Below are 14,294 nucleotides of genomic sequence, written 5' to 3'. Positions count from 1 at the left end.
ATAATTAAGCTTAGCATAAAGTGTCCAATGGGAATTTTATAATAATATACAAATTTAAAATTAAAAAAGAAAAATTTTCAGAAAATTTAATTTAAAAGCAAATAATTAAACGAGTTCAACAATAAATATACAAATATACCAAATATAAAATGCCATTAGCTTTTGTGTGAATGCCACTTCAGGATGAGCGATTAGAATGCAACTCTGTGTGGTGGCCAAACCACAAGCAGCGGCTTTTCACTACGATTTAATTGGAAAATCTATAAAAATAAGTTAATTTAAGTACCAAATAACTTTGCAAACAACACAGAAGTCATGGCGGATGCCGCAGCACGTCAGCTGCAGTACGAGTACAAGGCGGTAAGTGCGGAATTGCGGACGGAAAAAACTTTCCCCATCTCCATGCGGCGTCGTCTGCAAAGATTTTTACAAACGTATGAATTTTGTTTGAAATTGTTTTAGAACTCCAATCTTGTGCTGCAAGCCGATGTACGACTAATCGAACGACCACGACGCGATGAGGCCACCGGCGAGGTGTGTTCCCTAGTGGGAAAACTGGACGGGACTCGGATGGGCGATCGCTACCAGCGGACAAAGCCGGAGAAAACGGAGGAGCGCAAGGTGAAGCGTCAGAAGCGAGATGAGGCTCAGTACGATTTTGAGCGAATGAAGGGCGCCACCTTGCTCTCCGAGGGCATCGACGAGATGGTGGGCATTGTCTACCGGCCCAAGACGCAGGAAACCCGCCAGACGTACGAGGTCCTGCTCAGTTTCATCCAGGAGGCTCTGGGGGATCAGCCCAGGGACATCCTCTGCGGTGCCGCCGACGAGATTTTGGCTGTGCTAAAGAACGATCGGCTCAAGGACCGTGAAAGGAAAAGGGATGTAGACAGTTTGCTGGGCGCAGTCACCGATGAACGCTTTGCCCTGCTGGTTAACCTGGGTAAGAAAATCACAGACTTTGGCAGCGATGCCGTGAATGCATTGACTGCTGCCCCTAATAACGAGGAACAGATCGATGAAACCTACGGCATCAATGTGCAGTTTGAGGAATCCGAGGAGGAGAGCGATAACGACATGTATGGCGAGATTCGTGATGACGATGCCCAGGATGAGGGTGAAGAGGCGCGCATTGATCACACCCTGCATGCGGAGAACGTGAGTAGTGTAGCTAATCTTAGTATTCGTCTTATTAATTTATTATTCCATCCCCAGCTGGCCAACGAGGAGGCAGCCAATAATGTAAAAAAGGAGCGCTCATTGCATCCTTTGGATATAGATGCGTATTGGTTGCAGCGTTGTCTAAGCAAATTCTACAAGGATGCCATGGTGTCGCAGAGCAAGGCCGCCGATGTGCTCAAGATTCTTAAAGATGCTGCCGACGATCGCGATTGCGAAAACCAATTGGTGCTCCTACTGGGCTATGATTGCTTTGATTTTATTAAGCAGCTTAAGCTCAACCGCCAGATGGTCTTGTACTGCACCATGCTGGCTTCGGCTCAAACGGACAGTGAGCGACAAAGAATTCGTGAAAAGATGCGAGGAAATTCCGCGCTGGCCAAGATCCTTCGACAATTGGACACGGGAAAGTCGGAGGATCAGGATGAGGGCGAAGCTCGGGGCAGCAAGCGTGGCAAGGGCGATGCCGAGGATGGAGGAGCGGCGGCTGCTGGTCAGGTGGCCGGTGTGCGGCAGCTGCTCGAGTTGGACGAAATGGCTTTCACTCAGGGATCTCATTTTATGGCTAACAAGCGCTGTCAGCTGCCCGATGGATCCTACAGAAAACAGCGCAAGGGCTACGAAGAGGTTCACGTGCCTGCCCTGAAACCAGTACCCTTTGATGCCAACGAGGAACTGCAGCCGGTGGACAAGCTGCCGAAATACGTGCAACCTGTGTTCGAGGGTTTCAAGACACTTAATCGCATTCAAAGTCGTTTGTATAAAGCCGCGCTGGACAGTGATGAGAATATGCTACTGTGTGCCCCCACTGGAGCAGGTAAGACCAATGTGGCTCTGCTTACCATGATGCGGGAGATTGGCAAGCACATAAACGAAGACGGGACCATCAATGCCCAGGATTTCAAGATTATCTATGTGGCTCCCATGAAATCTTTGGTGCAGGAAATGGTGGGTAACTTTGGACGACGTCTCGCCTGTTATAATCTCACGGTGTCCGAGTTGACTGGAGATCACCAGCTGACCAGAGAACAGATTGCTGCAACACAAGTAATTGTGTGCACACCGGAAAAGTGGGATATCATTACTCGCAAGGGAGGAGAGCGTACTTTTGTAAGCCTGGTGCGATTGGTTATAATCGATGAGATCCATCTGCTTCATGACGAGCGTGGTCCGGTGCTGGAGGCCCTGGTAGCTCGTACGATTAGGAACATTGAAACCACCCAGGAGGAGGTGCGACTGGTGGGATTATCTGCCACACTTCCAAACTACCAGGATGTGGCTACATTCTTACGTGTGAAGCCCGATAAAGGCCTTTTCTACTTTGATAACAGCTATCGGCCGGTGTCCCTGGAGCAGCAGTATATCGGTGTGACGGAGAAGAAGGCCTTGAAACGCTTCCAGGTAATGAACGAGATTGTTTATGAAAAAACCATGGAACATGCCGGGCGGAATCAGGTGCTCGTTTTCGTACACTCACGCAAGGAGACTGGAAAAACGGCCCGAGCCGTAAGGGACATGTGCCTGGAGCAAGATACCCTTGGTAGCTTTCTTAAAGAAGGTTCAGCCAGCATGGAAGTGCTTCGCACTGAGGCCGAGCAAGTGAAGAACACAGAGCTGAAGGAGCTGTTACCCTACGGATTCGCTATACATCATGCTGGAATGACTCGTGTCGATCGTACCCTGGTTGAGGATCTTTTCGCGGATCGGCACATCCAGGTTCTGGTTTCCACCGCCACTCTCGCTTGGGGTGTGAATCTCCCAGCTCACACGGTAATCATCAAGGGAACTCAGGTCTACAATCCCGAAAAAGGACGCTGGGTGGAGCTGAGTGCTTTGGATGTCCTGCAGATGTTGGGTCGTGCTGGAAGACCGCAGTACGATACCAAGGGTGAGGGTATCCTCATAACTAACCACAGCGAGCTGCAGTTTTACCTCTCCCTGCTTAACCAGCAGTTGCCTATTGAGTCGCAGTTCATATCCAAGCTTCCTGACATGTTGAATGCCGAGATTGTGCTGGGAACTGTTCAACATCTCCAGGATGCGGTTAACTGGTTAGGCTACACTTATCTCTACATCAGAATGCTGAGGAATCCCACTCTGTATGGAGTTTCTCACGATGCCATAAAGGCGGATCCTTTGCTGGAGCAGCATCGAGCGGATCTTCTGCATACTGCAGCCTGCTGTCTGGAGAGAAGTGGACTCGTGAAATACGATCGGAAGACGGGTCACTTCCAGGTGACGGATTTGGGACGAATTGCCTCTCACTATTACCTGACCCACGAAACCATGCTGACTTACAACCAGCTGCTGAAACAGACTCTTAGCGAGATTGAGCTGTTCCGCGTGTTTTCATTATCATCAGAATTTCGACACATTTCCGTCAGAGAGGAGGAAAAGTTGGAGCTGCAGAAGCTAATGGAACGAGTACCCATTCCCATTAAGGAATCCATTGAGGAGCATAGTGCCAAGGTTAATGTCCTGCTGCAGGCCTATATCTCGCAATTGAAACTGGAGGGCTTTGCCTTAATGTCGGACATGGTGTTTATCACCCAATCCGCAGCCCGTTTGATGAGGGCAATCTTTGAGATTGTCCTGACCCGTGGATGGGCTCAATTGGCGGACAAAACGTTGACCCTCTGCAAAATGATCGATCGAAGAATGTGGCAATCAATGACTCCACTTAGGCAGTTCAAGAAGATGCCCGATGAAATTGCCAAGAAGCTGGAAAAGAAGCACTTCCCATGGGGAAGGCTTTATGATTTGGAGCCCCATGAACTGGGTGAGCTGATCAGAGTGCCTAAGCTAGGAAAAACCATTCATAAGTTTGTACATCAGTTTCCCAAGTTGGAGCTTTCCACACACATTCAACCTATAACAAGGGGAACATTAAGAGTGGAACTTACCATCACCCCAGATTTCCAATGGGACGAAAAGGTTCATGGCGCGTCGGAAGGCTTTTGGGTGTTGATTGAAGATGTGGACTCGGAACTCATTCTCCATCACGAGTTCTTCCTGTTGAAGCAGAAGTATTCCCAGGATGAGCATCAGCTGAAGTTCTTTGTGCCCGTGTTTGAACCGTTGCCTCCACAGTATTTCCTACCGAATTGTCTCGGATCGCTGGATTGGAGCAGAGACCCAGCTACCCGTCTCCTTCCGACATTTGATTCTGCCCGAGAAGAATATGCCACCTACCGAGCTGCTGGATCTGCAACCGCTTCCTATCAGTGCTCTCCGGCAACCCAAGTTTGAAGCGTTTTATTCGCAACGTTTTCCGCAGTTCAATCCCATCCAGACGCAGGTCTTTAACGCGGTCTACAACAGTGATGAAAACGTCTTTGTGGGAGCTCCAACCGGATCTGGAAAGATGACCATTGCGGAGTTTGCCATTATGCGCTTGTTCACCACTCAAACGGATGCCCGTTGTGTCTATTTGGTTTCGCAGGAGGCACTGGCAGATCTGGTCTTTGCGGATTGGCATACCAAGTTTGGTTCAATGGACATAAAAGTAGTTAAATTGACTGGCGAAACTGGCACTGATCTGAAGCTAATCGCCAAGGGACAGCTGGTGATCACCACTGCGGATAAGTGGGATGTGTTGTCCCGCAGATGGAAGCAGAGGAAGAACGTGCAACTGGTGAACCTATTCATTGTGGACGAACTGCAGCTGGTGGGCGGAGAGGATGGACCTGTGCTGGAGATTGTATGTTCTAGGATGCGGTACATTAGCTCGCAGATTGAGAAGCAGATCAGGATAGTGGCATTGTCCGCCTCGCTGACCGATGCCAGGGACGTCGCCCAGTGGCTGGGTTGTAATCCCAATGCCACTTTTAACTTCCACCCAAGTGTGCGGCCTATTCCGCTGGAGCTGCACATTCAAGGCTTTAACGTCACTCACAATGCCACCAGGATTGCCACAATGTCGAAGCCGGTTTACAATGCCATTCTAAAGTACAGCGCACACAAGCCTGTGATTGTATTCGTCTCGTCCAGAAAGCAGGCCAGGCTCACGGCTATAGATGTTCTGACCTACGCTGCCTCGGACTTGCAGCCCAATCGATTCTTCCACGCCGAAGAAGAGGACATCAAGCCGTTCCTGGAGCGAATGACGGATAAAACCTTGAAGGAGACACTAGCCCAAGGTGTTGCCTATCTCCATGAGGGATTATCCGCCTCCGATCATCGACTGGTGGAGCAGCTCTTTGACTCCGGAGCTGTGCAAGTGGCTGTTGTCTCCAGGGACCTCTGCTGGGGCATGAGCATCTCGGCCCACTTGGTGATCATCATGGACACACAGTTCTATAACGGCAAGAATCATTCGTATGAGGATTATCCTATTACCGATGTTCTGCAGATGATTGGACGAGCCAATCGACCCAACGAGGATGCGGATGCCAAGTGCGTGTTGATGTGCCAGAGTAGCAAAAAGGACTTCTTCAAGAAGTTCATCAACGAACCGCTTCCCATCGAAAGTCATTTGGATCATCGAATGCACGATCACTTTAACGCGGAGGTCGTAACCAAGACAATTGAGAACAAACAGGACGCTGTGGACTATCTCACCTGGACGTTCCTGTACAGGAGATTGACCCAAAATCCCAATTACTACAATCTGCAGGGCGTAACCCATCGCCATCTGTCCGATCATCTTTCGGAGTTGGTGGAAAATACGCTAAGCGATCTTGAGCAGTCAAAGTGTATTAGCGTAGAGGACGATATGGACACCCTACCACTTAATCTGGGCATGATTGCGGCATATTATTACATCAACTACACAACGATTGGTAAGAAAATATTTCATATAAAATCATCTTTATTGTAACATAAATCTTTTTCTTTTTTCCCTTAGAACTCTTCAGTTTGTCGCTGAACAGCAAAACGAAAGTGCGTGGCCTTTTAGAGATTATTTCATCGGCCGCCGAGTACGAGGATGTGGTGGTCAGGCACCACGAGGAGCAGGTCCTACGCACTCTGTCGCAGCGATTACCGAACAAGCTCACAGGACCCAACGAAACGGCTCCTAAGTGGGTTTTTTTACCTCAATCACACCTCAGAAACTTACCGATTTCCTTTTCAGGTTTAATGATCCGCACATTAAGACCAATTTGCTGCTCCAGGCTCATCTTTCGCGTTTGCAATTGGGACCTGAACTGCAGGGCGATACGGAACAAATACTTAGCAAGGCCATCAGACTCATTCAAGCCTGTGTAGATGTGCTGAGTTCAAATGGTTGGCTTTCCCCTGCTGTGGCTGCCATGGAGCTGGCCCAAATGGTCACGCAGGCAATGTGGACCAAGGACTCGTATTTAAAACAGTTGCCGCACTTTAGTCCCGAAATCGTCAAGCGATGCACAGAGAAGGTCAGAATTAAAAATCATAAAAGATTGTTTCCTTGTACTTAATTGCTTCTTACGTATATGCAGAAAATCGAAACCGTTTTCGACATCATGGAACTGGAGGATGAGGACCGCACCCGCCTGCTGCAACTTTCCGATCTACAAATGGCCGATGTGGCCCGTTTCTGTAACCGGTATCCCAACATAGAGCTCAACTACGAAGTGGTGGACAAAGATCGCATCAACTCAGGGTCAACCGTCAATGTGGTGGTTCAATTGGAGCGTGAGGATGAAGTCACCGGCCCAGTCATTGCTCCATTCTTCCCGCAAAAACGTGAAGAAGGATGGTGGGTCGTTATCGGTGATCCCAAGACCAACTCCCTGCTCTCCATCAAAAGGCTCACGCTGCAGCAGAAGGCAAAGGTCAAGCTGGACTTTGTGGCCCCCAGTCCGGGCAAACACGAGTACAAGTTGTACTACATGAGCGATTCCTACTTGGGCTGCGATCAGGAGTACAAGTTTTCCATCGAAGTGGGTGACTTCCAGTCGGAAAGCGAAAGCGAGTCGGATTAGTTGTGTTAAATAAACTCATTTGGGGATAGTTGCGCAACTAAAGATCAACCATTATCCCATTAATTGTAGTCATAATTTTAAATCGATTCTATATTTTTCTCTAAGCAACAACTTTGGGGAAAATTTTATTTGATTATTTCTACTAGTGTGTATGAAAAAAAAATTGAAAGAAAATATATTAAAAAATACAAAAAAACTTGGACTTGCACGCATTTATTGTGAATTTTTTTTTATCGTTTAAGAATCTATATAGCAATTTGTTACAAAGCAAATACGTTTACACGGTTAATAAATTACATACAGTAATTACTTTTATACTAAAAGTCGTCTTATACTGTCATTCATTTTAGTTTTTACAAGTGAAAAACTGTTTTAAACACTTGTTTTCTTTGTTGATAATAAAAATAAATAAACCGAGAATTTAGTTCTTCCCTGACAAATTTATTATTTTTGAGAAATAATGAAGTCTCAAAAAAACTCTTAGATTTGACCTTTATTATAAAAATCATTAAACAAAAATTGATTGCCAAATTTTTATAAATTTTCCTTCTTACATAAAATAAAAGGAAACTTGATATTTCAATCCCGGTTTTAAATTGATTATTAAATGAATTCAGCTTATAATCTTATCCTGAATTTGATTTCGGAAACACTAATTTTCTAATGGTCGGAAAATATTTTATGATTTTAGTATTCTTACCATTACCTGCAAATTAACTATATCAATAAACAACTTTTTTAATCATAAATATTTATTTGCATATTTTAGACATTTGCACATAGGATTGCTGACCAATAGATTAATTTGGAGGTATTTCCCTGTAGGATGCAATCTGCTCCTAACGGCTCACTGAAACCGCCGAACCATGGCTACTGCCCCGGTTGGCTCCTCCGTTGGCGAAGCTGTTTGTGGAGCTGAAGTTTATGGTCTGTCCATTTGGGAGATGATACACCTGGCTCAACGAGGCACCTGCCGCATTATTGGACCCAAAGGGACCGGAGTTCTGGGACTGAGTAGCCGTGCTGGCGGAGGAGGCCCCAAAAGATCCATTGGCACTCTGCGATTGGAAGCCCTGCGCCTGTCCACTGGCCGCCGAGGAGCCGGAGTTAGCTCCATTGTTGTAATTATTGTGTGCAGCTCCATTTGAGGCGGCCTGCTCCTGGTTATAGCCACTAGGTCCGAGTGGTCCCAGGGGACTTAACTGAACATTGGCATTGGCATTACCGCCGTCGGGTCCCGCTCCAACATCGACGCCCGCCTTGGTTCCTCCAGCTCCGGCCGATGTGCCAGCCTGGACATTTCCACCGAGTCCTTGATTACCACCAAATCCTTGATTACCCCAGAATCCTTGATTATTGCCGAATTCTTGATTACCACCGAATCCTTGATCACCACCGAATCCTGGATTACCGCCGAATCCTTGATTACCACCGAACCCGTTTCCAAAGCCGGAATTGCCGAATCCAGGATTTCCGAATCTCTGTCGCTTCACCCGCTTGTGGGTGACTCCCGACTCTCGATCCAGAACAGAACGGACGCGTCGCACCTGTGGATTAGACTTCGGTTTGATGTACAAGGCAGATTCCACCACCACTTCCTCAATGGTGGCGCCCTTGGAGGCTGTAAGAAACGATACATTTTAAAAATGAATAACAGAACATTTTAAGATTATCTTCAAGAAGCTTCCAAAACTTGTTGTAATATTTTTATTGGTCTTGTTTTTCAATTAGCTATAATTTGTATGCCTACGTAATTAAACAAAATTCAACGTTTTAGGGATTGACGATTTATACGAAATCGATAATATTATTATTTTAAAGAAATTACCAGCAAATACAAAATGGGGGCAATTTTTGGTTTGTGTTAAGAAATAGCTACATTAGCCTTCTGTTTAAATTGAACCAATATTTATTCTTTGTTAATGTGAAATACGCAATTAAAATTGTTTAACACTTCAACAAAGATTCTTATATCTCTAGCACATCCCCAAAAAAAGGTACTCCACAATTTTAAATATATGATTTCAAATATATAGTTTGTTAATTACTAAACTTACGCAAATCATCCTCTCCGGTTTGGACCTGCTTCTCGTTTCGCTGCCTCAGTTGGGGAAACGCGGACACAGCCCCCAGACAGATGAGGGCCACAATTAGCACCGTAGCAGACAAATTCATTTTTGATTCTTCGATTGGTTTTCTTCTGGGGATCGCAGATGGACACGTCTGCCAGCTAGGCCGCTTCACGATCAACTGTTGGGTGTATCTCAGCCTTTGCGATCGGCCGATCTACATCAACTCTCACTTTTCAATCGCCACGGGGGCGTCCCCCTTTGTTCGATGGCGCTAATTGCTTCTATCAATATTCAAGATGTTTCGGCAAATTAAAAAATAAGACAAAAACTGGCTTGTATAATCAAACGATTTTTGGCACATGTAACCAGATGCAAACATTTAATAATGTATTATGTAGGAAAAAAACAAAACGGGTGTACAAAAGCCGAAACCGGTTAGCATCCAAAGCTCGTGGAGGAACTAGTTTGGTTTTCTTTTGTTTATTTTGTAGCTCGGCGGTGCCTGGTTTTTGTTGCTTTTCGATTTCCTTTTCGGGAAACAGATGTTGCCCAGAACTTTTACGGGTCACAAGAGCGGAGGCGGAGAGATCTCCCCTATGTGGTAGTGCATATGAGTGGGGGCATCCCAGTGAACTTCTGCCTGGGATTTCTAAATGCAGCCGCTTGCTTGCCCTTTCAGCTTATAAGACCCCAGACCGAATACACAATTTTATTGCTATTTATAATCAAGAAGTTTAGGCAAAGAATTAAGAATTTTAAGGAGTATGATTAAAGAAATAAGACAGATCATGCTATGAAAGGTTATTCAATTTGGGTAGCCATCAGAAATAGTCTCAGTTCCACAAAAATGTACGTCTAAATTAAAATCTCTTAAGACTCAGATTGATTTTAAAAAAGTAAAAGAATAAACCTATTATTTGGCGTGAAAGTATGCTACTACCAAAAATATGTATTTGCAAAGTTTTTTCAATTTTCGAAGTTTACGTATATATGATTTATTGTTAAGTTCTAACACTTTGAACTGAGAAATAAAAAAAAGTATTTTTTCGACAAGTGTTTAAAAAAAGGCTGAAGTTATCCAGCTTAATAATAGTTTTATATCAAGGCAAGGGTTATATAACTAATAATTGCATGACCACCTTGTAAGATTTAAAGGATATACTTTTGAATTATCAGAGCTGAGACGGTTTGATTACTTATGTTAGTCATTTCATTTTTATTAAAAAAGGGTTTAACTTTATTAAATTTTTATTTTTTTTTTTTAAGTGAGAAATAAATTAAATTTAGTCAAAACTCTGATAAAATGTACATAATAAAATATTTACCCTATTTAATCAAATCAAAGACTTTTCTTACCATGTACGATTTTAAATATTTTGTTTATTATTTGTTCCACATTTAATCTAAAAGTTTTGACAATTATTACAGAACTCTAAATAAGGTGTGCAATAAGAATTAAAACACGGATTAAGACACTCACAGCTACCTTTCATAAAAATGAGAATGAAGTGAACGATAACAAAGGGATAAATGGTGAGATCGCTTAATCAAACATTAGATATTGGGTATGCGATTTTTAATGGAATATGCGAAATTGTTTACGAACTAAATGGAAAAAACAATTATCCGAAATAAATGTATAATTTTTGTACAACTTGAAAGTCGTCATGAGGCGCTTGATTGGTACTTTTTGCGAGCTTTTCCTTACACTATTGCTTTTAATGCTTACACTTAAGTTAAGGAATCAACAAAACTGAGCACTGTTCGATATAGTTAGCAGTTAACCTAGGATAAGTGGTTAAGCAGCGGCTGGGCGCCTACTCGATTCCATGGGCGAAGATCATGACCAGGCCGGGATCGATCATCACGTCCTCAGTCATATGGAGGTTGTCGCAGCTCAAAACGAGCACAGCTTGCTTGCCTGTGGATAAGAAAATAATTATTTATGCCTGCCGATATCAGTATTTTAAACTAGCTACCTGGAATGCGTCGACACACATAGTTATCGTAGATTCGACGGTTGGTCTGTCGTGTTTCCAGAGAACTGAGTCCTCGTGGCCAACGGCGCTCGTGGCAGAACTCCATGAGACTATCCAGGATGTGTGGCGGACAACCCGACTCGGACAAAGCGCGCTTGATCATGAGCTGTAAGAGAAAAGTAGGTTAAGCTTGTATTATTTTCAGTAAATGTGCTTCTTGGGCTTTACCTGCAGTGCATCGTCAGGCGTAGAGATCATTCCCCCCCAGCGAGTGACCCTGGCCCGGGGCAGCGTGCTGCTCCAGCGGATCACCTCGTCGCGCTCCATCTGGTCGGCTATGGCCCGCATCGCAGGATTGGAGACTCGCATGGCACGCATAAAGTCCTTGAATAGCTGCAGTTCCCGCTTCAGTTCGTTGATGGTTAGCTGCTGATCGGTGAGCTCCGACTTGAGCTCGCCCATCTTCTCCGTCTGCTTGACGATCAGGGTACGCAGCTCCCGGACGCAGTTATGATCCTTCAGCTCGTCCTTGGGTATGTCGAAGCCACAGCCTTTCTCGCAGGGAAACGGACGCTTCGGATTATGGATGCACTCCTCCAGATGGGAATTGTAGGCATCTAGTTTAAGTACGGCCGTGCAGCCGTAGGGGGCATTGTCACAGGTAATTGACAGTCTGGTTGGCAAGGATAAAATATTAGTTTTGGAGCGGGAGGAGGAGGAGTTGGGTATCACTCACCTGGACAGTAAGTTGCGCAATATGCGTGGAACTGCACGCAGATTGGCGGTGGTCAGGGCATTGCGATCCACCGGACATGTTGGTTGGCGGGTTAGCCACTCATTAATGCAGCCACGACAGAAGGCGTGCTCGCACATCACGGCCTGAATCAGTAAATATATATAACACATATGGTATATATGGGTATATGTACTTTGCACGAACTGCAAACAAAACAAACCTGAAGCGGATCCTCCAGCACCCCGGAGCAGATCGGGCAGGTGAGCTCCTCGTCCACCTCCCCTTGAAAACGATTTACATCGTAGCCCATCTTAGGTCCTCAGTTCGCTAGCCATCCGCATGAAGTTCAATTTATTAATAAGTCTTTTCTGCGGATTGCAAAATCTTTCGCTGCGCTTGTTTCGTTTCAGTGTTGTAAGGTGTGTGAATAAAACCAGTGCTGAGAAGCAGTGTTGTCACAATAGCAGTATACCGTCAGACTTGTCCTTTTTTTTAATATTTGTTGGCTTCAAATTATTATTTCAAGCTAAACATTTTTTTATTGTCCACTGTTTCAAAAATATAAATGGCTGTTAAGAAAGGCTTTTCAAAAAGTTAAGTATTGGTATACGGGAATCAAATAATTTATTGCGATTGTAAACCTCAAACCCTCCTGACAAGCTATGTTAGATTAAAGATAATTTACATATTTCTGAATTTTATATGATTGTTTTTATTTTAAATGTTTTATTCTTAAATAGCTATATTTTATTTAAAAATTGTTTCATTGCTCTTCTACCTGGTAAAATACTCATAGCATAAAATAAATGTATGATGGAATAACAATTTTGTTATATTCAGGTACAAACTTAATTTACCGCATAAATTGTCCACCCAGCATATCCTAATTTAAGGACCACGTCACCATAACTCTTTTCTGCAGTGGTTGAACAGCATAATAATTATCTAAAAATAAAACATATTTGCAATAGGTAAAAATATCAATGTATTTAACAGTCTGGACCGGGCGCATGCCACTATTTGGTATACAATTATGAAATTCGTAAACTCGGGGGTCCAAAAGATATACACTCGTTCATAAACTAACACAACACAGGTTAACGACAACATTCAACGCGCACTTATTCAGATAATACCCCTTGTGCCCCGCACCCTCAAAGGAGGTGATCCTGTACTATATCTCGTTCCGATCTTTCCAGCCGTACTTTTGGCGCTGCTGCTTCTCCCTGCTGTTTCCCTTGTTGCTGTTCCCATTATAGGAAGATGCCCTTGGGGGAGCACAGTAGCAGGATCTCTGCTGGGAGTCCAGATAGGACCGGCATCCTAGGGTTAATGTGCCGGTAAATAGCATCTTGGCCGCCGCTTTGCATCCCTTCACCATAAGATCGCTGGCAATGGACTTCTCGTAGCTGTCACAGTGTTTGTAGAGGCACCTCTTAAAATCCAGGTCGCACAGCTCCTTGTCGCTGTTGCAGGTGTCGTAGCAAATATCATGGTCATTGCAGCAGGTCTCCATCTCCTTGGCGGGCAGATAGTCCGTACTGATCCTTAGCCCCAGGGAACCACAGCCGTCGGAAGTGGGGGTATAGAACTTATTCTGCACCGCTCGAGGGGCTGTAAAATCGATCATACATGGAGTGCATACATATAGATGCCGGGCAATTTACATAATTCGATTTGCGTCACATACCTGGTCCACCGATATCCGGAGCGGGGCATTGGTAAACGCAATTCTCGTCCACTGCGGCATCGAATACCTCGTGAACCGTGCGAAATTTGCGGACCAGAACTATCAGGTTCTTGAACACGTCACCAAATATTGCCTCCGCCGCTATAATGGCATCCCTTAGCTAAAATCCGGGGGGAGAAGACACTTTACTACAGGTATCTTTTACAGATTCTCAAAGATGTGTCCTACATGAACTATTGTGCTGGATCCGTAGCCGGAATAGGCGTATGTGAGGAACGTTAGCAGGTATATGGCCACCTTCATCCAGGAGAACTGCATTTTTGATCTGACTTTATTTGTGTTCCGTTCAAAAAAGGCGATATATTTTTTGTGAGCGCATAATAATAAACTATCCTACAGATATTTTGTGCAGTGTGACCGAGGTCAAACTGTTAAAATTTACCACCGGCTCAGAAAAATATACCAAATTAAATACATATAAATTTTTAAAATATAACGGAAATTTAGCACTGAGGTGAAACGTTATAAACGTTATTTAGCTTACAAAAAATAAAGACTATAATTAATTAATTAATTACTTCAATTGTTTAATTTTAAATAGTCTGATAATCTAATAATCTAATGAGTAGTTTGTGAAAGATTATATTTTTTCAAGCAGTGGCGCCATCTGGTACTGGAATAAACATTAAATATTTGGCAACGCCTCACACAAAGTAATCGAATTATCGGGAG

General features: G+C 44.3%; 4 protein-coding genes across 4 annotated transcripts; 1 reads left to right on the top strand and 3 right to left on the bottom strand.

Annotated features, from left to right (window-relative positions):
- The first annotated feature begins 204 nt into the window (after nt 1–204).
- Nucleotides 205–7,525, top strand: LOC108044515 (putative U5 small nuclear ribonucleoprotein 200 kDa helicase). The gene is given in 7 exon segments (XM_017123554.2): nt 205–360; nt 463–1,158; nt 1,216–4,278; nt 4,280–5,960; nt 6,026–6,200; nt 6,254–6,536; nt 6,600–7,525. Coding segments are annotated over 7 exon segments (6,429 nt in total). The 5' UTR covers nt 205–315; the 3' UTR covers nt 7,086–7,525.
- A 291-nt stretch (nt 7,526–7,816) lies between these two features.
- On the bottom strand, nt 7,817–9,634 carry LOC108044516 (uncharacterized PE-PGRS family protein PE_PGRS10). The gene is made up of 2 exons (XM_017123555.2): nt 9,143–9,634; nt 7,817–8,706 (listed from the first exon to the last, which is right to left on the bottom strand). Exons 1-2 carry the CDS (start codon nt 9,258–9,260, stop codon nt 7,925–7,927), a joined length of 900 nt encoding a protein of 299 aa, XP_016979044.1. The 5' UTR covers nt 9,261–9,634; the 3' UTR covers nt 7,817–7,924.
- An 883-nt stretch (nt 9,635–10,517) lies between these two features.
- Nucleotides 10,518–12,290, bottom strand: LOC108044511 (E3 ubiquitin-protein ligase NRDP1). Its single transcript, XM_017123550.2, has 5 exons — nt 12,093–12,290; nt 11,873–12,015; nt 11,365–11,809; nt 11,137–11,302; nt 10,518–11,078 (listed from the first exon to the last, which is right to left on the bottom strand). The coding sequence occupies exons 1-5, from the start codon at nt 12,180–12,182 to the stop codon at nt 10,975–10,977; spliced, it is 948 nt and encodes a 315-aa protein (XP_016979039.1). The 5' UTR covers nt 12,183–12,290; the 3' UTR covers nt 10,518–10,974.
- A 543-nt stretch (nt 12,291–12,833) lies between these two features.
- LOC108044512 (group XIIA secretory phospholipase A2) lies at nt 12,834–13,970 on the bottom strand. Its single transcript, XM_017123551.2, has 3 exons — nt 13,791–13,970; nt 13,563–13,722; nt 12,834–13,486 (listed from the first exon to the last, which is right to left on the bottom strand). The coding sequence occupies exons 1-3, from the start codon at nt 13,878–13,880 to the stop codon at nt 13,047–13,049; spliced, it is 690 nt and encodes a 229-aa protein (XP_016979040.1). The 5' UTR covers nt 13,881–13,970; the 3' UTR covers nt 12,834–13,046.
- Nucleotides 13,971–14,294: the final 324 nt, after the last annotated feature.

Source organism: Drosophila rhopaloa, unplaced genomic scaffold (assembly GCF_018152115.1).
Source record: "Drosophila rhopaloa isolate 14029-0021.01 unplaced genomic scaffold, ASM1815211v1 contig_47, whole genome shotgun sequence".
Lineage (NCBI taxonomy): Eukaryota > Metazoa > Arthropoda > Insecta > Diptera > Drosophilidae > Drosophila > Drosophila rhopaloa.
This window is presented reverse-complemented; position numbering and strand designations above follow the sequence as displayed.

Bases quoted from the DNA above. Each gene is read 5' to 3' on its own strand.
- LOC108044516 (XM_017123555.2), bottom strand. From the start codon at position 9,260: ATGAATTTGTCTGCTACGGTGCTAATTGTGGCCCTCATCTGTCTGGGG. The intron at 8,707-9,142 runs GTAAGTTTAGTA...CGTTTCTTACAG, and splicing joins AACCGGAGAGGATGATTTGC to CCTCCAAGGGCGCCACCATT.
- LOC108044511 (XM_017123550.2), bottom strand. From the start codon at position 12,182: ATGGGCTACGATGTAAATCGTTTTCAAGGGGAGGTGGACGAGGAGCTC. The intron at 12,016-12,092 runs GTTTGTTTTGTT...TTACTGATTCAG, and splicing joins TGCTGGAGGATCCGCTTCAG to GCCGTGATGTGCGAGCACGC. The intron at 11,810-11,872 runs GTGAGTGATACC...CTTGCCAACCAG, and splicing joins TTGCGCAACTTACTGTCCAG to ACTGTCAATTACCTGTGACA.
- LOC108044512 (XM_017123551.2), bottom strand. From the start codon at position 13,880: ATGCAGTTCTCCTGGATGAAGGTGGCCATATACCTGCTAACGTTCCTC. The intron at 13,723-13,790 runs GTAGGACACATC...CCCGGATTTTAG, and splicing joins GATCCAGCACAATAGTTCAT to CTAAGGGATGCCATTATAGC. The intron at 13,487-13,562 runs GTATGTGACGCA...TCGATTTTACAG, and splicing joins TCCGGATATCGGTGGACCAG to CCCCTCGAGCGGTGCAGAAT.